This window comes from Prionailurus bengalensis, chromosome B4, assembly GCF_016509475.1.
Source record: "Prionailurus bengalensis isolate Pbe53 chromosome B4, Fcat_Pben_1.1_paternal_pri, whole genome shotgun sequence".
Classification (NCBI taxonomy): domain Eukaryota; kingdom Metazoa; phylum Chordata; class Mammalia; order Carnivora; family Felidae; genus Prionailurus; species Prionailurus bengalensis.
In genome coordinates, this window is record NC_057358.1 from 16,370,852 (window position 1) to 16,392,650 (window position 21,799).

Genomic DNA, 21,799 nt, shown 5'->3' on the forward strand with positions numbered 1-21,799 from the left:
GTTGCAGAGTTTCAAAGGAGCTTTATTTATTCTCTTTATTAACGTGAATAAAATGAGAGCCACAAGGTAAAGCATATTACAAATTAGTTTCAGAATTTTTGGCCGGCAAGATTTGAGGAATCATCCCATTTAAGTTACTCTTTATGACCATTTAGGGTAACATGACTGGTAACAATGTTGCTATTTTAATTACCCTTGTCCATAGTTGCTTCCTGAAGTCTAGCTTTTCCCACTGATTTTTAAAACCATTAGTGATTTCTCAGCTATCAAGTTTCATGGTTATTTTTCAGTTCTTTTCTTCTTTGTCATATCTGCAACATTGCACCTAATTGAAAAGAGTGGCTATGAAAGAGAGTTTTAGGACAGTATAATCCTAAACTTTTTGGCATAAAGCCTAATACAGAGCTTTCAATACAGCACATGGATTAACAACTGGTATACAGATTAATAGTTTCCTTAATTCCTGGGCTAATAATGTCAGGTTATTGGTAGCCTCATTTACCCCTTTGTGCCACAAAAATACTGTCTTGTTTATGTACTTGGTTGTGAAAAATGTAAGAGAGCATTGCTGTATTATACTTGATTCTTGTGGTGCTAATCTTAACCCTCTGATGATGCTTTCTTTGGCTCTCCTTCCTTCCCTTCTAAATATATGCTTCCTTAAACTTTCTTTGATCCATTTTTTCCCTAATACTTTTTTCTTTTCTAGTACTTTTTTTGTTTTAAATCTTACAACTTCTTAATATCTTTATATGGGTGACATCTCTATTTTCAGTTGTGATTTTTCTCTAGCACTAGTCTTGAGGACACATCATTGTTTCTGGACATGATACTGTATAAGCTTTCATCTCAACATGTGGAAACCTGAAGTCATGTCTCTTTTTGCTTTAAACCTTTTTTCCCCTCGTTTGTTCCCTGTCTCTGTTAATGACAAGATTATTTCATTTGTTCTTAAAACCTCAGAGTCACCTCCACGTTAATATTGTTGAGAAATTCTGTCAGTCTGCCTCCATAGTATCTCTCAGAAGTGTTGATATTTTGAAGTTTCCTCAGTTAACTTCTTCAGCATAGCCAAACCAGGCAGGGGCAGTTTGTCCTCAAGGTCTTTCTACCCCTTCAGTCAAGCCCTTTTTGGCCCATAACATGCAGCCCTTGTCCCCAGAACAGCCAAGTTCCCCAAAGCGTGGCCTCCACATGTGGCCTCCTCCATATCCCCTTTGTTGTTAGTACATATTAGCATGCTGAGTCCTTTTCTGACCTGAGTCCTGACCCTGTTAGTTCCTTAATTTAATTGGAATTGGAGTAGCTGCTGTTTGCTACGGATCTATTCCTTTTTCTCTATTTCTGTTGGTCCCATTTTACGTGAGACATTCGCTACCGTGCCTGGACTAGTGAATTAACCTTCTGATGTTTCTATTTCCATTTTTTTCTGTCCGCTTCTTATATCTCGTTACCATATAACAACTCCTCCCATGTTACTCCCCTCCCTTCTGCACTCAGTTAAGTCTGGCCTCCCTCTAGGCATCTGACTCTCTTATTTTCCATTTATTTTTCCCCTGAGTACCATTTTTTTCAACTCAAGCTTTTCAGTTGCCAGTGCTTTTCTACCTTAGTTTAATGCTTTTGGTCATTCTATTCCTTTAGTGTGAAATATTTTATTCTCCCATTTTCTGTCTCTGTGTCTCATATCCTTGCAGGCCCAATGTAGATACCATTTCTCCTAGAAGCTTTCTTTATCCCCTTTGCTGCAGATCATATCACGGTCCTGTGAATCCTCAAAACACTCTATCAAAATCACTCTTATTTTTGTTTTGTTTGTGTTGTAGTAACTTATATCTATCTGGTAGGCTTAGATTTGTAGAGTAGACAGGTCCGTGAATTTTTGTTGTGCAGAGGAAAGAAGCAGCTAGCTGAGTGGTTGAGAGCATGGACTTTGGAGTGACACTGCCTGGGTTCACATCTGAGCTCTGACCACTTTCCTTGTTTGCTATGGAGGATTAAAAATAGCATCTTCTATGTAGGGGGCAAATTGTCAGTGTGAGATTGGTTAACATGTGTAAAATGTTTATAGTCGTACCTGGCATGTGGTTAACTGGGTGCAACTTTACCTCTTTTTGATTCAAGTTCCAGTTTTCTGACAGTTTGTCCCTTAAACACTAGGTATCAACCTAGCTGCATCCCTGTATATTTTGGAGATACAAGTTTTATCTGGTATTTCAGTTACTAAGTCCCTCTTCTCTTCATTCTGTCAGTTTTCTTTTTATGTTGATAAAGATAAATTTGATATTCCATTTTGTAGTCACCTTTTATAATGGGTTAGGTGCTTGAAATGCAAAGATTAAACTCCCTGTCATTACTAGAAATATTTCATATTTTTCCAATTAAATAATTAATAATCTATCTGAAATTCTGTGTAATGTACAATGAAGCTGAAGAGATCAGTTTGTTTTTCTTCATGTTAACATTATTTTCCTAGTAACATTTATTTGTTATTCTTTCCCCTATTTTTTTCTTGTAGTGAGAACTTTTAAGTCTACTCCCTTTGCAACTTTAAAATTACGATAAAGTATTGTAACGTACTCTCCATGCTGTAATTGCATGCTCAGAACTTACTTGTAACTGGAACTTTGTACCTTTTGACCACCTTCACCTACTTCACCTCATCCCCATTCCCCACCTCTGGAAACCATGAACCTGTTCTCTATTGCTGTGAGTTCAGTTTTATTAGATGTCACATATCGGTGAGATCATATAGTATTTGTCTTTCTCTGACTTATTTCACTTAGCATAATGCCCTCAAGGTCCATCTATGTTGTCCTTATATATTTAAGATGTCTTAATTTAATGGCAACCCTCTTGCACTGCTGGTGGGAATGCAAACTGGTGTAGCCGCTCTGGAAAACAGCATGGAGATTCCTCAAAAAATTAAAAATAGATCTACCCTCTGACCCAGCAATAGCACTGCTAGGAATTTACCCAAGGGATTCAGGAGTGTTGATGCATAGGGGCACTTGTACCCCAATGTTTATAGCAGCACTCTCAACAAGAGCCAAATTATGGAAAGAGCCTAAATGTCCATCAACTGATGAATGGATAAAGAAATTGTGGTTTGTTTACACAATGGAATACTACTTGGCAAGGAGAAAGAATGAAATCTGGCCATTTGCAGCAATGTGGATGGAACTGGAAGGTATTATGCTAAGTGAAGTAAGTCAGTCAGAGAAGAACAGATACCGTATGTTTTCATTCATATGTGGATCTAGAGAAAGTTAACAGAAGACCATGGGGGAGGGGAAGGGGAAAAAAAGTTATAGAGAGGGAGGGAGGCAAATAATAAGAGACTTGTAAACACTGAGAATAAGGGTTGATGGGGGGTGGGGGAGAGGGGAAAGTGGGTGATGGGCATTGAGAAGGGCACCTGTTGGGATGAGCACTGGGTGTTGTGTGGAAACCAGTTTGACAATAAATTATGTTAAAAAATAAATATATAAAAATAATTCATAGAATTCAAAAAAGGTCTTAGTTTGTAACTTTAAAAGCTGTGTTCCATTTGTGTTTTTTAAATATAATATCAATAGTTTAGACACATGCTCATTTTTTTTTCGTATTTATTTTAGATAGCTGTCATTATATTTCTGAATATTTCAGCTATCTTTTGGGCATTTAAAAAAAGTGTTTACGTATTTTGAGAGAGAGAGAGTACTAGAGCTAGCGGGAGAGGAGCAGAGAGAGAGAGGGAGACAGAATCCCAAGCAGGCTCTGTGCTGTCAGCACAATGCCTGATGTGGGGCTCGATCCCACAAAGAGATCATGACCTGAGCCACAATCAAGACATGCTTAACTGACTGAGCCACCCACACGCTCCTCTTTTGGGCATTTTAATTGACATTGTGCAATTTTTATGAATTTACTTAGGGAGTATTTTCAACTTTGCTAATTTAAACAATGAAGTGTAGCTCTGTTTGTGCTTTTTATTTTTTTGTTTATTTTTGAGAGAGAGACAGAGCACAAGTTGGGGAGGGGCAGAGAGAGCAAGGGAGACACAGAATTGGAAGCAGGCTCCTGACTCCGAGCTGTCAGCACAGAGCCCAACGCAGGGCTCAAAACCATGAACCTTGAGATTGTGACCTGAGCCGAAGTCAGACAACTGAGTCACCAACTGAGACCAACTCAGTCAACCAACTGAGCCACCCAGGCGTCCCTAGTTCTGTTTGTCCTTTCAAGTAGTCTTTTCTCCTTTCTTCTTCTCTCTTTTCCTTCCACTTGTATTTCCTCCCTTAACATTTATTCCTTTCTGATTCCTTTAAATCCTCATTAAGTTAATTTCCAAGCATTTGTTTATTTATATGAATGTAATATGTCTTCACAGCTCTCATTAATAAAGAATTGTTTGAAAAGGATTAAATAGTAATTGAGATGCTATTCTGATATTATTGAGCTTTAAAAAAATTTTCAAACTCTTAATATTTGTTCATGTGTGATTTCTCTTTAAGAATAATGTTTTATATATATCCAGGTGCATTTCACTTTTTGTTGTAACTTGGTAATTTCATAATAGGAAGTGGTAACCATTAGGGCCACCTATTCGGACTTTTCACAGGCCCTGGGCACTTTTGCCTTCATGGGTCCATTTCTCCATGAAAATTAATAAAACTATTTTATGACTGTGTTGTTATCAAGACAATATATTATTACACATCCAAACATTTTCTTTGCCTCAGAAGTTCATTTTTTTCCTTTTCTTTTAAAATAAAACATTTTTGTGGGCCCCTGAAATTATTGTGTTGTACCTACATGCCTAAGAAGGATTGTTACAAATTGTGTTAGATAGTCTCAGATCGACTTAGTAGTAGAAAATTATTCAAGTTCTTCTCAGGTGAGTAGTAAACTATGGGATACTTACGGTGGTGTTCATACTTCTTTTGTTTGCTTGTCTGCTTTTATTGTGTGTGGTAAAATACATACAGTATACCATAAAATTTATAAGTTTAACTGTTTTGTGGCATGTTTTGTGACATTCAGTACATTCACATTGTTATGGGGTCAGCGTCACTATCCATCTCCAGTACTCTTTGTCATGCCCAGCTGAAACTGTTTACTAGAAAACTCCTCCTATCCCTCTCCCCCAAGCATCTGGTAACCACTTAAAATTTGTTTTTAATCTCTGAAATCATTTTGTAGTTAGTGTATATGAAGAACTTGAGATCTGGTTTACGTTTAGTTTAGTTTAATCATATGTTTAGTTATGATTGCTGATGGTAGCATAAGAATATTGGACATTACTGTGGGTTGTCAGTGAGGTATTCTGGATACCTGGTTGCGCTTTACAGAAGATTGGTGTGAGAAGGGCGTTCCTGAAACTACACCCATGTGATGTGACATTTCCTGAGACAAATTTGGGTAGGGTAGGTTGAAGTAGAGGGTAGTTATGGATTGGAATGCATTTCATAAGCTTTTTTGTGTACTAGGCAACAGTCTGGATTTTTTAAGAAAGCATTGCCATTTGGTGTTAATCTAATTTTATAAAATATACAGATCTATTTAAGAGGGTGGATTTGGGGATTTGTGCACGGAACTTTAGGGAAAGTTTTTTTTTCTGTAAGCTTTGATATTTTTATCAAAATGATTTATAACCCTCAGTATATTGTAGAATTATTTAGTGCACAAATAAAATAATTTATATCAAGTCTTTCTTCCCCCACCTACCCCCCACAAATCCTTTTCTTCTTCTTCTTTTATTTTTAACCAAAAAAATCTATCTATTCAAATAGATTGAATCTATCTATTCAAATAGATGAATAGATAACTTTTCATCTATTTTAAAGTTATGGCAGTTTGGAAAATATTTTCAAGTCTTAAGGGGAAGAAAAAGAGCCGTCATTGTGAAATTGTCTTTAGTCAGAACTGTGACCCAGAAACACAGCTTCCAATGTTTTGAAAAATCTTCTGTAATGATTTCTCTTTTAAAAGTCCTGTTGTTCTAGCCTTTAAAACATACGTATATATGTGTGAGTGTATTTATGTGTGTTGGTTTCAGGAAATACATGTGCTCCTATAAAATACATACTTTTTTTTTTAAGTTTATTTATTTATTTTGAGGGGAAGAGAGAGAGAGTACACAAGCAGGGGAGGGGCAGAGAGAGAGGGAAAGAATCCCAAGCAGGCTCCAAGCTGTCAGCGTGGAGCCTGATGCGGGGCTCTACCCCATGAACCATGAGATCATGACCTGAGCTGAAATCCAGTGTCGGTTGCTTAGCCGACTGAGCCATGCAGGTGTCCCTGTACTTTTTTCTTTTAAAAATAGATCTATTTTGGCTCAAAAATTAAAACTTAAAAAGATGACATTGATAAGTCTAATGGCCATCCCTGTTTTCCTCCCCATCTTCCATAGGTACCATTTTTGTTTCTTTTGTATCTTTCTGTTGTTTCTTTCCTGAAATATGAATTTATTTCCCATTTATATGTAATGAGCATATTGTATATACTATTCAACATTTTTAGTTAATTCATTAACATATCCTGGTAGCCTTAGAAATGTATTTCTTTTAATGTCTGTTAGTAATGCATTGCTTGTTAAATAGACAAATTTAGAAATCATTTTCTAGTTTAACATCAATTTTTGATTAGTGATATGTAGAATATTTAACACACTTTAGTAATTGCTAACTAAAATTATTTAATTAACGATTGTAAATAATTGTATCAATCTCAGGAAGCCTAGTAGATGTTATTACTGTTTGCTTCATATAAGGTTATTGAAGGTTTTTTTAAGCCTGAAATGTTTGAATATGCTGGACTTAAAACCTTAAAGAACATTTTTAAAGTTTTTTCTGACTTCCTAAGATAGTCACATGATTTTCAGTAAGTACTGAAAAATGCCTAGCCATTGAGGTCATATGATGGACTGAAAAGTCATTTTAGAATCAAGAGAACTTGAATGATGGTAGCAGTTTTCCTTAACATGTCTTCACATAATGAATAGCTTTTGTCTATTAGTTTTAATTGATTTGTCTATATTCTCATGTGAAAAATAAATGTGAAGGGTAGGTCTTGATTACCCACAATAACAAGTTAAAATTAAAGTTCAGAAATTGACATCCAGATTGATTTCCGCTATTATTTTATGTCTGAATTGTTTTTGCTTGGCTTTAGACAAAGATACAGTTGACTGAATGTGGAAAACATGATACAAATTTTCTCTTTACTTGGCTAAGGGGTCTATTTAGGTAGTAAATCATTGATTTATTCCTATAGAATTAGAAGGATAATGGTAGTCTTTACTGACATTTTGTGAAAAATACAAATAGGGGCCTTTGGAAAAGAATTTGCTAAAATTTTTATGCTTTTCATTTTGTCTGTATCATCTTGACTTGGGCTGTGACTATTTCTGTTTTTCAACTGGGAATTGATAGAATATTTCCTGATATTTTTAAGGAAAAAATAATCTCTGACTCACACATTTTCAGTCCGGTAGAGAAACAGATGTCTTTCAATACCCTTAATTTTCAAGGTCTTTTAAGTGCTTTTTTAAAGAATGGTAGCCAACTGTTGTTGATGGCATCAGTCATTTTTTCTTTTATTTGACAAAACAGTGAGTACTGGCCAGGTATCATGCTTCAAGTATGCAGTGGTAAATAAAGCAGTATAGCCTTTGTCATCAGCTGTGGTGACAGTCTACTTGTGGAAGGTAGAAATAGATAACAAGTGAAGGAGATAGTGATCAGAGTGCTTTAGTGGAGAATAAAAGGGGAGACCTACTTAGATTTTTTAGGAAAGCTCTAGTGTGAAGGGGTAACATTTACGTTATGACTTTAAAGCTGAGAAGAAGCAAAGAGCTGAAAGCAACAAGTCCCAGGCAGAGGGAGTAACATCTACATGAATCCTGCAAACTTAGTGCTTTTTAAGAACTTGAAAGGTACAGGGTAGCTGGAGAAGAGGTGATTTGCCCTAAATGAGTACAGAGTTGGATATAAGAGAGTGAGTGAGTTAGAAAAATAGAAGTGCTAGTTGGAATGCTTGAAATTGAGATTATAGAGGGTTTTCATTTATTGGCAATAATATGGTCTAGGATTATGACCATGGTAGTTAATAATAATAAAGTGGGATAGAAGTTGAAAAGACAAGATATTGGGAACAGCACCTGTGTAGTAATTAACGTCTCTGAGAATTAAGACAGCAGTGATGTTGGAGAGAGTAGTAGGGAGCCAGGAGTTAAAATCATTGAGGGATGAGGGGGTAATTGAGGTTTTTTAAATAATTGCATTGGGGCGCCTGGGTGGCGCAGTCGGTTAAGCGTCCGACTTCAGCCAGGTCACGATCTCGCGGTCCGGGAGTTTGAGCCCCGCGTCGGGCTCTGGGCTGATGATGGCTCGGAGCCTGGAGCCTGTTTCCGATTCTGTGTCTCCCTCTCTCTCTGCCCCTCCCCCGTTCATGCTCTGTCTCTCCCTGTCCCAAAAATAAATAAACGTTGAAAAAAAAAAAAAATTAAAAAAAAAAAAAATTGCATTAAGAAGATAGTCTGACCTGATGAAAACTGGACTGTTTTAGGAAAGAGGGAGGGAGAATGATTTGGAAGTAGTAAAGGGGGCAAAGAAGGCCCATATATAGTAAGAGTAGTGTCGTCCCTAGCCAGATTTCTGTAGAGCAAAAGGCCTGAGGAGCAGGGCTTTTGTTGACAACAGACTGTGAATTCTAGAGGACAGAGTGGAGAAGTTTCAGAAGGTGGAAAGTAATGCATAGGCAGAGCTGTTTAATGATGAAAAGAATAGTCTGGAGCTTCTCTTTAGGCACTGGGAAATAGGAATAATAGACATGTGTTCTCAAATTCTCAATTATTGTTTAGTAAAGAAAGTTGAGTGCCTAAGACTTGCTCTAGACCTTTGCAGATGGAACCTTTGAGACCTGGGAAGGAGTGGTTGGGGCTCTCTTTTGACCCCTGTCCATAAAGGTGAAGAGGCTTCAGATTTTTTAACTAAATTTCACTTAACATACAGTGTTATATAAATTTCAGGTGTACAATATAGTAATTCATCCCTTCCATATACATCACTGTGGGCTCATCATGGGATAGTCTTCCATAGAGTTGAAGGTTTCACTGTTATCGTTTGCAAAGTTGAACGTCCTTTTCTATGTTTAAGAGCTTTTTATGTTTCCTTTTCTGTGAACTGTCTGTACATATCCTTTCATTTCTTATAGTTTTTGATATATTAGAGACAGACCTTGTCTATAATTTGAGTTATGTGTATATATGTGTATATGTATGTTACATTGTTCTTTTGACTTTGTTGTTTTTCCATTTAGAAGATTTTAATTATATATGGTTATTATGGTTTGTAGAATTATGAATTGTATAGGACTTTCCCTCTCTCAGGCTTTACTGGAATTAACTCATTTTTTTCTTTGTGGTTTCATTTTTTTGTTTGTTTGTTTGTTTCGTAATTAATAGACTTTGGTTTTTAAATACAGTTTAAAAAATTTTTAATGTTTATTTTTTTGAGGAAGGGAGAGAGAAAGAGCACGAGCAGGGGAGGGGCAGAGAGAAAGGGAGACACAGAATCTGAGCTAAAGTAGGCTCCAGGCTCTGAGCTGTCAGACAGCCCCAATACAGTTTTAGATTTGCAGAAAAAGTGAGCATACAGAACAAAGAATTCTGTATACCCACCCTATCCCTTACGTGAAGCTACTCCTATTATTAACATCTTGCATTGTGTGGGACATATGTTATAAGTAGTGAATCAGTAATGGTACATTATTATTAACTAAGGTCCACAGTTTCCATAAAGTCTCATTTTGTGCTGTACACTTTTATGGGTTTTGACAAATCTTTAATGATATGTATCTGTCATTACAATATCACACAATAGCTTCACCATCTTGAAAAGGTCCTGTGCTCCACCTGTTCATTCCTTTTTTCCCTTTTTCTGAACCTTTGACAACCATTGTTTTGGTTTGGGTTTTTTACTGCTTTTATAATGCTGCCTTTACTAAAATGTCATATAATTGAGGTGATATAATATATAGCTTTTCATACTGGCTTCTTTTATTTAGCAAAAGGCATTTAAGTTTCATCTGTGTCTTTTCATGGCTTGATAGCTCACTTCCTTTTATTTCTGAATAATATTCCATTTTATGGGTATACCGTAGTTTTGTTTATCCATTCATCTATTGAAAGACTTCTTGATTCCTTCCAGTTTTTGGTAACTGTGAATAAAGCCAGTATGAAATATATTCAGGTACAGGTGTTTTGTGTGTGGACGCAGGCTTTCAAATTCAGTTGGGTAAATACCTAGGAGCATGGTTGCTGGATCATTTGGAAGACTATGATTGGCTTTGTAAGAAACTGCCAAACTGTCTTCCAGAGTCTCTGTACTGGTGGTTTCATTTTTTACATTTAAATCTTTGATCTATTTGGAATATCCTCTTATGTAGTATAAGGTATGGCTCTAACTTTATTCTTTTCTGTTTGGGTACCTAAAATTCCAGCGCCATTTTTTTGTATAATCCATCTTTCTCCTGTCTGATTTGAAATACTGCCTTTATATATTATGCTCCTTTACATATATATACACTGTGTATATTACCCCAACTATTTTAGAACTTTATCTTTTGTTTCATTGGTGCTGCTACCGCCTGATTTCAATTGTTAAAGCCTTAGACTACATTTCAGTAATTGACAGGGCTAGATTTCCTTTTCTGCCCTCCCTGCCCCCCCCCCCGCCTTGAAGTTTTTCTAAATACTCCTTCCCCTTCCTGCTGTCCCCATATAAACCTTGGGATTGGCTTGACTAGTTTAAAAACAAAACTGTTTCTTTTTAAATTGGCTTTGTTTTGAATTAATAAATTGTCTCTATGATACTAAATCTTCCTATCCAAGAACATAGCATATCTTTGTATTTTTTAGTAGTGTTGCAAGGTTTTCCTCTTACAGTCTTGAACATTTTTGGTGAAGTGTCTTATATTTTGTCCTTTTGGCTACTGTTTAAGTGGAGTCTTTCTTTAACTGGCTGTTTGATAGGAATTTTCTCTTTTTAATGGTGGACTGTATTAAATATAACATCTGTTTATCCCGAAGAGAATGACCCATTGTAAGGGGCGAAAGAAGATGATGATTGAGGAAGTGGGGATAGTAGCAGGAGCCAAGTCCTTGACTAGCATAGGGTTCTGATTCAATCTCATTTTTTCATCTTTATTTGTCCTAGACAATGATTTTACTTTTGTATTTTACTGCAGTTTTTAAAACACCATATATTTTATAGCTAGGACCTGTAGAATCCTCGAGACTAGAGATCGTTTCATAGATGAGGAAGCTAAAGCCCTGAGATTTTATTTTTTATTTATATAAAAAAATTAAAATTTATTTTAGAGAGTAAGCATTGCATGCAAGTGGTGGGGGAGGGGGAGAGGGGGAGAGAGAGAATCTTGGGCTCCATGCTAAGCATGGATCCCACGACGCTGGGATCATGACCTGAGTCAAAATCAAGAGTTGGACACTCAGCTGACTGAGCTACCCAGGCACCCCAAGCACTGAGATTTTTTATTTTTGGGACAGAGAGAGACAGAGCATGAACGGGGGAGGGGCAGAGAGAGAGGGAGACACAGAATCGGAAACAGGCTCCAGGCTCTGAGCCATCAGCCCAGATCCTGACGCGGGGCTCGAACTCCCGGACCGTGAGATCGTGACCTGGCTGAAGTCGGACGCTTAACCGACTGCGCCACCCAGGCGCCCCAACACTGAGATTTTTAATGTGACTTTTCCAAAAGTAGTAGCAGAGGCAAAATTCAAAATTGGGTTTTTACTCCCAATTTTATTTTTTCTCACTTCTTTGTGCTGTGTTCTTAGGCACTTAAAACGAACAGTTATTTGAAAGTTAAAGTCATGAATCAAGACATGCCAATCTGATATTGAAGTATCAATATGTATTGATATACATGTATTATATATTATAATACATGTATTATATATTGTATTGTATAGTATATGTATTATGCTTTGCACATATTTTGCATTACATGTATTATATGTCATGGATCTGTGGGTTAACAGCTGGGCACTTCTTGCTTGAGGTCGCTCATGAACTTGCAGTCACCCGATGGCTGGGACTGGAGTCATCTGAAGGCCTGAGTGGGATGATGCTCAATATGGCTGGCAATTGATGGCTGGCAGTCAGTTAGGACCTCAGCTGGAGCTATCACTTGAAACACTAACCAAAACCTGTACATGTGGCTTGAGTTTCTCATTGAATAGTAGCTGGGATCTCAGAGGGAGCTTCCTAAGAGCAAATGTTCTAAGATGTAGGTGAAGTCTACACAGCTTTTTATGAACTATTATGTCTCACAGTATCACTTTTACTACATTATGTTGATCAAGCAAGTCACTGAGGTCAGCCCAGATTCAGGAGGAGGGTTAGTAAACTACCTCTTGATAGGAAATGTCATAGTCACTTCATACAAAAGCATGTGGGAAGGGAGTTACTATTGTGGGTATCTTTGGAATACATAATTTGCCACAGAGGCCAGCTCTAAATATTGAATGTGAGCTTTGACCTAGATAACAAAACAATGAATATATCATTAGAGTAAAACAGTGGATTTTAGTAAACAAAATTGTAAATTCCAGTTTTTCATACCTGAGACACACAGTCATTAAGAGCATGAATGACAAATGTGATGTAAGTGTCTCTTACTATTTTTATCTAATATTTATGACTTTGTACATAGAAAGTTGTTCTGTGTTCAGAGTTCTACCCATTTGTAGATATTTGTAAATAAAAACAACTAACATGTGAAAGCTGATTTGGTAGTCATAAAGATTTAGTTTGATGGTGACTTTTTGTGGCTTTGTTTTATATATAAGACTTGGTAAAACTTAGCTTATGAAAATTCATAAAAGCCAAAGTGAAAATGATGGCATAACATTAGTTAATGAAAACATTATCAGCAGAGTTACTTGCTACCTATTGAACTTTTTTTCCATAGTGTCATTGTAATATACATGGAGATGGTGATTGAGTCTGACAGTATTGGTGACAGGATTAATCATAAGGGTCGGTATTGTTCAGCACTCCATATGAACATATGGCACTGTAGGTAGAGGGCTTTTGCTTTCTGGATACTTTTTCAATAAGATGAATGAGCAAGAATGAAACATTTTATTAATTCACTTAGGTTAGGTTGAAGAGTGACTGCTGATACAATGTATTTAAAGAATGTGTCGTTTCCAGAATTGCCTTAAGAGCTTCATTTCTGCAGTCTGTGTTTTCTGTGGGAAACTGGAAAAGTCTGAATTGCAAAAGAAAGCACGGTAGCACGGCCCTGTGATATTTGTGTCTGAAGATTAAGGAGATTTCACGCCTTAGTTTTTCATTTACCTTCAGCCTAAGATAGTTTATTTTTAGCGGTTGTAACTTCACATAGAAACTGAATGGCTGAGAGTGGTATGATGGGAGATGAGTGGGAGTAGAGAGGATTTGATAGAAAAGAGCCCCCTCTTAAAGCTCTGTCTTGCTTTCTTTGAAGCCCACAGTAGTTTGTTGAGGTGGGTTGGAATAATAACTTGTGAATGGTGAAATTGACTTCAATGCTTTAGTTCATCAGAACTAACATTTGCTAAGGCAGCTGTGTACATTCCTGACAAACCTGTCCATTCTGGCTAGTCTGTGATTTGAGAAAAAGTCGTTAGAAGCCCCAGCTACATGAAAGTACAGGTATCCCCTGCTTTTGGAAGGTTTGTCTTGTGCCACTTCGCAGTTACAGAAAGACCTGTTTACCTTAACTAAAAGAAGTTTGAAGAGGTTGTTCACTTTTACAAAAAAAGGCCCAAAGTGACTTTCTTTTAATTAATATTGATATTCTCTTTTCCTGTCTTGTTTCTGTCTTTTAATCTGTCTATATTTAAAGTAGATTTTCCTGTAGATAGTTTATAGCCAGCATATACCTGGTCCTTTTTTATCCAATTTGAGTCTCTGCCTAGTAATTGGAGTGTTTAGGTTATTTAATGTAGTTATTGATATGGTTGGATTTAAAGCTACCATTTTGCTGTTAGTTTTCAGTATGTTTTATTTGTTCTTTGTTCCCTTTGTTTTCTATTTTTTTTTCCTTTTCATTTTTTTATGATCATATTTTATCTCCACTTTGGGCCATAACCTGTGGCTCAAAGTGGAAATCACAACAGCATTTGGAAAATATTTTCAGTGAAATGAAAGTGAAAATGAAATATATCAACACTTGGAGGATGTAGCTATAGCTATCCGTAGAGGTAAATTTATAGAATTAAATGTTTATATTTGAAGAAGAAATGTCCCAAGTCCATGATCTAAATTTTTATCTTAAGAAACAAGAAGAGCAAACGTAAAGGAAGCAGAAGAAAGGAAATGATGAAAATAAGAGCAGAGACCTATGAAACTGGAAAGAGAAAAACAATAGGGAAAATTCAGAAGTAAAGCTGGTTCTTTGAAAAAAAATCTTGTGGATTTTATCCCAGGCATGCAAGCCTGGTTCACCCTTGAAAATAAATCAGTGTAATTTACTGTCTCAAAGCCTAAAGAAAAAACATATAATCATCTCAATAAATGTGGAAAGTTCCTTTGAAAAAAATTCAATTTACATTTGTAACAAAAACTTTAAGAACTAAAGGAAATTTCCTCAACCTGATAAAGGACATCTACAAAAAAATTGTGTATTCAGCACAATAGCAATTATTTGATAGAATTCACTACTGAAGTCATCCAGACTTAGAATTTTCTTTCTTGGAACTCATTTTATAAGCCCTTCAATAGGTCAGTACCAAAAACAAAGAAAAGCACAGACCGATTATGTACAAAGGTACAAAAATCCTCAGCAATATTGTAATCAAACCCAATAACATATAAAAAGGATAATGTATTATGACCAACTGTGGTCCAATTTTCTTTTTTTTTGTTTTTAATGTTTTTATTTATATTTGAGAGAGATGGAGAGAGAGACAGAAAGACAGACAGAGACAGTACATGAGCAGGGGAGGAATGGAGAGAGGTGGAGACAATCTGAGGCAGGCTCTAGACTTTGAGCTGTCAGTACAGAACCCAACGTAGGACTTGAACTCACAAGCTGTCGTATCATGACCTGAGCCAAAGTCGGACACTTAACCAACTGAGCCACCCAGGCGCCCCCAATTTTCTTTACGTTATTCATTTATAGTATAATTTTATCGTGGTCTAAAGACATAGCATGTTATCATTTCAATTTTTAAAAAGTTAAGTTTTTTTTAATGGTTCAATATATGGTCTATCTTGGTTAGTATTCTGTGTGCACCAGAAGTAATATCTATCCCGCTATTGCAGAGTGCAATGTTCCTTACCTGTTTTTCTGTTTAATTGTTTTATCTGTTTCTAAGAAAGGAATGAAGTCTCCAACTAAATTGTGGATTTGTCTCTCTTTTCAGGTTTATCAATTTTTGCTTCATGTATTTCGAAGCTCTGTTTTTGGATAAGAATACACATCTAGATCTTTTATGTCTTCTTGGAGAATTGATCCCCTTATCATTATGTAATTTTCCTCTATATCCCTGGTAATATTACTTAAAGTGCAATTTGTGTGATACTAGTATAGCTACTTCAACTTTCTTGTTTGCAAATCTTTCCTCCATCCTTTTACTTTTAACTTCTGTAAGTCTTTATATTTAAACAGTTTCTTACAGGGAGCATTTAGGTGGGCCTTGCTTTTTTTAATCCATTCTAGCAATCTGTCTTTTATTCGGTGTGCTTAGACCATTTGCATTTAATATAAATGTTGATATGGTTGGATTAAAATGTCAAAATTTGCTATTTTTCTGGATGATATCTGCAAGGTTGAACTTACGCTTTTTTATTGTCTTTATATACCACTTGAATATTTTTATGATTTTCTTTTATTTCCATTTCTCTTTTAAAAATATTTTTAGTGATGATCTCTATTAAATTTATTTGGTCTTTTTTCCCCTCTGTACTTAAGTTCATGTACCTAAGCATGTCTTCAAGTTTACTGATCTTTTAGAAAATCAAAATTCAGGGAGGCCAAGGGAGACAGAATTTATAAGACACATTAGAAGGAGCTATATGAAGAAATAGTTCTGGTCTGAATTTTGATTTCTGTACCCTCAACTCAGATCACCATTCACTTCTTAGGATCATCTTCTCTGCCCTGAGATCCAGAAATTGCCTTTAGGCAGAAAGCCTGTACCGATATTTGAGAAGTGCCTCTGAGTGGAAAGTTGAGGCAAATGTCTGTCTTAATCTAATTGTGTTCCTTCTTAGAGACTATTCAACACTGCCTATGGCCTGATGTCCCAAACAGTTACCTGAGTATATATTTTAAGTATGTTTTTCTACTTTTCTCATTGTTTACAACAGGAATATAAGTCTGGGTCCAGTTATTCCATCGTGAGCGGAAGTGGAAGTTTTGGTCTACCATTTTATTTCCAGAACTTTTTTTTCATCCAGAAGCAGTACGGAATGCCTAATGTATGATTGCTAAGGAAGAGAGCCTGTTAATTTTGTTTGAAAAATTTAAAGGAACTTGTTAGTTGAATTAGTTAATAAGAATTAAACTGCCTTTTGTATGGTACAGTCTATTACCTATTATGTTAAGGGGGAAAATGGCTGGATGTACTACTAATTGTTACATTTCTCATTTTTTAGACCTAAAGATTGTCTTCGGTCTATTATGAGAAGGGTGAACCATAAAGATCCTCATGTTGCTATGCAGGCTCTGACTGTGAGTGATTTCATTTTAAGTTTTGCCACAAAATTTTCTGCTAAAACAGAGCCTTTTTAACTTGCTATTTTATGCTTTTAGCTTCTAGGAGCATGTGTATCAAACTGTGGCAAAATTTTTCATTTAGAAGTATGTTCAAGAGATTTTGCCAGTGAAGTAAGCAACGTATTAAACAAGGTAAGGGACATTATACAGTCTTTTTCTTTCATGTATTTTATTCAGTTCTTTACATTTTAAATCACAAAGGACTGGTCTGTGCTTTCTTTTTTTAAAAACGCTTCCTAGGCTATGTCTATTCAGTATGTCAGTATGTAAGTTATTTTGCTGAAGAGACTATAGATTTATGTACTTAGATAATTTTTTTTTCCAAACCAGATTAGACTATATTTAACCTGTTTTCTTCATCATTCCTTTCATCTGATAAGAAAATATGTGTATTTTTTTATCTGATTAAGTAATACCAGTGTGTTTTGGGCACAGTTTTTATAACCATTTGTGTAGCCACAGAGGTATTTTCCCAGTGTAGAAGTGTTCAGAAATACTGCCAAAATATGGCACTGTTTTCATTGTGACATGAGTAAGGCCACTACCTGACCATGATAGGATTTTAATACTATACTCTTTATTTAACTGAATGTATCATAAAAAATTCACTTTAAGCAGTTTAAAAAATTTAAGTTAGTAATATGTGAATTTTCCTAGTAAAAATTTGTGCCTTCTAAAGGTAATTATTTTTTATTTTTTTCGGCAGGGGGAGGGGGAGGGTGGAGTGTTATATAATCAAGAAAAATTTTAAGATGTGAAAAGGGAAAATGCCTCATATTTTTTTGGGGAAGATGAGTATTTCTCGGTTTTAGTAGAAAACAGTTCAGAAATAAGATAAAAATTTGTTTCCATAATTCTTTACAGAATTTCTGTACCTTGTTTTCAGACATGATCATGTGTTAATTCTTTTCATGTTTTGCTTTATTCTTTATTTATATTTAGGTGTCTTCTAATTAATAACCATTCTTTTAATGTCCTGAGTGTCCATCAAAATGTATGGTTGTTTATGAATAGATTCTAGTGTATTCTATAATTTAATTGAAGATGTGATATGCAGATTTGTGTTTAGTAGCAAGAACAACTATTTTGAAAAGCAAACAGCTACATACAGGAAAAAGGACTACTTTATTTTCCAAATACATATTGATTTTATACTTAAGGGGGAGGTGTTATTTTGAAGGAATGAGGTTTCTAGGAATATTGACATGCAGTGGACCTCAAACCAGCCTCTGATAATTAAACAACTTGGGGAAAAGACACAGTCAGGCATATTAAAAGTCAGGGATTAGGAATAAAGGAACTATCATTTTTTTCTCTTCCCAGCTTATTTTTTACTGGTCTGCAAAATTACCAAAACAAAACAGACTACTTTTCTGTGTCTTCCTGATGTACAAAGCTCGCTTAGTTGCGAAATACTCTAAAAAGTTCTGTCTCTCTGACCTCCAGTATAAGTTAGTACACACTGTTTTACTTTGATATGAGGGATGTATGTTGGTATCACCTATTGTTTTTTCATAATGTGAAAAAATATTTGATTATTTCTAGTAACCAACTATATTTTCTTATGTATTATCTATAGCTAGGGATAATTTGTGATTCAAAAAAATGTCTACAGCACTTTTATAATATTTATATTTAATGTATCTGTGTTAAATTACCCAGGCAATTAGTACCTTTTAATTAAATTTTTTCTCTATTTTCAGGGTCATCCTAAAGTCTGTGAAAAATTAAAGGCTCTTATGGTCGAATGGACAGATGAATTTAAGAATGATCCACAGCTTAGTCTAATATCAGCAATGATTAAGAACCTTAAGGAGCAAGGAGTTACATTTCCAGCTATTGGCTCTCAGGTATTTTGTAAAGTTGCATGTGTGCTATAGTTGGTTTCTCTAAAGTAGCCACATTTATATGAAGTTTTCTTTTTTTCTTCCAAACCAGGTAGTTTTTACTACCCTAAAGGAATTTTTGTTATTAAGTCCTGCGTTCAGTGATGCCAGAAAAATTCAGGGGACTACTTATTTGTTCCAACTTCCACTTTCCCACTGTTTCTCCTTCTTTATAAATAAATTAAATTAGCTTTTTGCAATTAAAAAATTTTTGAGTTTTTAATAATATAGACAAAACTGCGGTATGGTATCAGCTAATACTGACAGTCTTCTTAAATGCTCTTAATGCTTTACTTTTATCTACAAAGAATGACAGCTTAAAAGTTGGGCTGTCCTGAAAATTTAAGGGTGAGTTTAGAGTTTGTTTTAATAGTGAAATTTATGAATACTTGTATTAAAAGTGAGACGGAGATAAGGGAGTCGATGAGAAGAGAAGTGCATGAAATAGCTTTTCACTTAATTAGAACTGACTAGTGCATAAATATGATTGAGTGAAAGGCTGAAATTTCCTTTCTGCCTCTCCCTTCCCCAGTTTATATAATGGGATCAATCTCTAATTTATGTCACGAAGAAAGCATTTTTGAAAGGGTATCTTTTATTTTTTTTCTATTCTGAGTAAGCATCCTTTGAGATGCCCAGCGAATCTAGGGGGCCTTCAAATGTGTGATAATTTATTATACTGTCTTTCCCTACGGCATGGAATGGGGTGAAATATGACAAGTGGTGTGAAAGCATGCACAGAAAACTCTCAAGCTGTGGAGGGCTCAAGTTCGGGGTTTTGAGCACTTCACCGAATTATGAAGTGATTTATCCAGACTTAACTGAACTTTCTTCCCAAAGTACTCTTTTAGTTTGTCTGAATAGTCTTGAGATGTGAAGATGCAGAAATATATTTGGGAGATATGGGAAGGGCAGTATATTTTTCTTCTTACTTGAAATTTGACTTGTGAATAGTTTTACAATGATAAATTATGTCTTTAAGAAGTATTTATTCATAATTTGTAGCTGGCTTTTACTACTCTCAGAATGTTTTCTAACATCTGTGTAATTAGGGAATAATTTTATGCAGAGCAACAACAACCTATCTTATAATTAAGTTCCTTGACAAGACAGGCGATGTTTAATTACCAAAGGGTAGACTCCCTATAGAAAACTAGAGTATAGATGCTTACTGAAATTACAGTTTCTGTGGCCCGAGAAGCTATTCTAGAGCTTGTTACTTAAAATGTAGCTTGTTGATCATCATCATCACCACATGGAACCTTGTTAGAAATGAAGTATCTTAGGTGCCACTCCAGACCTATGGATTCATTATCTCTATTTTAACAAGATCTCCAGATGATTCTGTGCGCGCGTTAAAGTTTGGGAAGCACTGCTCTTGATCTTGAGTACGGCTTTCAGTACAAGTGAAAACTATTTTTCAGTCCACGATGGAATTTGTTCCAGTTAGAGAAGGAAGGACTAACGATCTATGTGTCATGTAGCTTTGTTTTGTTAACCTAGAATCTCAGGTAGTTGCGTGAACAACTTTAGGGATTCTCTAATCTAATCCCCTCATTTTACAGATGAGGAAACTGAGACCCAGAATGGTTAAGTGACTTCCCCAGGGCCACAGCTCGTAGTTGACAGAGCTGGAAGTAGAACACAGGCCTCCTGACTCTCAGTCCAGTGTTCTTTCCACTACACGATCCTGCCTTCCGGTTGATATAGAGGTTAGTGGATATGTGTCTGTCCGGACTAGGCTTCACAGGACAGGAAGTGGAGTGAACACTGGCAAGAGCACTTATTTATTGACTGGCACAGAAGTTAGGTTCCTCTCCTGTTCAAGAGGTTCAGGACATACATCAGCAATAGTAAAGTTAAGAGTTACTTTTCTTTTTTTCATCTAGATGTTCTAAAGCATATGAAAGCTAATTTTGTTGTAGTTACTGTCTTCAGCCACAAGAAATACATAAAATGCGTATAAAGTAAAATATAATCAGCTAGAATGGTGATTTTATTTAACAATTGTGTCTGATAGCTGATTATTGGAAACCATGTTTGTGAAGAACTTCATATTTACTAAAAAAAGATCAGGTAGGATCATCCACACAAGTCCCTCGAGATTTTAAACTCACTTAGTTGCCTAATCATGATTACATTTTAATCAGACTAGATCTTTGTCAGCGTACTTAACAAAAGCCTCTGAAAATATTAGGATTTTTAAAGTGTATTTTTTCATCCAAGTACAGAAGAAAATAATCTAAAAATATTAAGAAAAGTCGTACTTCAGTCACTTAACTCATTCCGCTGCAGTTCTCGTAGCACTAACTTTTGACATAGAGATAAAAGTAACGGTTGCACTGCGACTGTATTCGACAAATGAGTAACAGGAATCATTGCAACACCTAGAACCTGATGATCGGAAAGAACTTTGAAAAGTGTGCAGCCCAGGAGTATAGGGCTTAAATATAGCTTGTTTCTGCACTTCCTTCTCTGTTTTCTTTAATCGAAGAATATTTGACATACAATATTGTATTAGCTTCAGGTGTACAACATAATTATTGACTGTTGATATACATTATGAAATGGTCACTTTAATAAGTCTAGTTACCATCTGCCACAATACAGAGTTGTTACGATGTTATTGATTCTCTATGCTGTATATTATATCCCCCCTCTTACTTATAACCGGAAGATTGTATCTCTTAATCCCCTTTACCTGTTTTGTCCATTCCCCTCACCTGCCTCCTGTTTGGCAGCCACCGGTTTCTTTTCCGTATCTGTGAGTCTGTTTCTGTTTCTGTTTTGTTTGTTAGATTTCACATATAAGTGAAATCATACCATGTGTCTTTCTCTGGCTAACGTAATTTCACTTAGCATACCCTCTAGGCCCATCCATGTTGTTGCAGATGGCAAGATTTTACTCTTTTATTATGGCTGAGTAATGTGTGTGTGTGTGCGTGTGTGTGTGTGTGTGTGTGTGCGTGCGTGCACGTGCATGCATGTAGCGTGCACGTCCGCGTGCACATAAACCATATCTTTATCCATTCATCTTTCAGCAGACATTTAGGTTACTTCTAGTCTTGGCTGTTGTACTGCAGTGAACACAAGGGTACATATGTCTTTTTGGAATGAGTGGGTTTTTTGTCCGTTGGATA

The 21,799-nt window shown here is 35.8% G+C and overlaps 1 protein-coding gene across 2 annotated transcripts in view; it reads left to right on the forward strand.

Annotated features, from left to right (window-relative positions):
* Nucleotides 1-21,799, forward strand: part of STAM (signal transducing adaptor molecule) — an 81,974-nt gene that overhangs the window by 24,336 nt on the left and 35,839 nt on the right. Inside the window, exons 3-5 of one of the 2 annotated variants that reach the window (XM_043563513.1) lie at nucleotides 16,653-16,728; nucleotides 16,810-16,905; nucleotides 18,477-18,626. In XM_043563513.1, the coding sequence (XP_043419448.1) occupies nucleotides 16,653-16,728; nucleotides 16,810-16,905; nucleotides 18,477-18,626 (322 nt within the window). The remainder of the gene's footprint in view (nucleotides 1-16,652; nucleotides 16,729-16,809; nucleotides 16,906-18,476; nucleotides 18,627-21,799) is intronic. The other variant, XM_043563515.1, reaches the window with a different exon arrangement.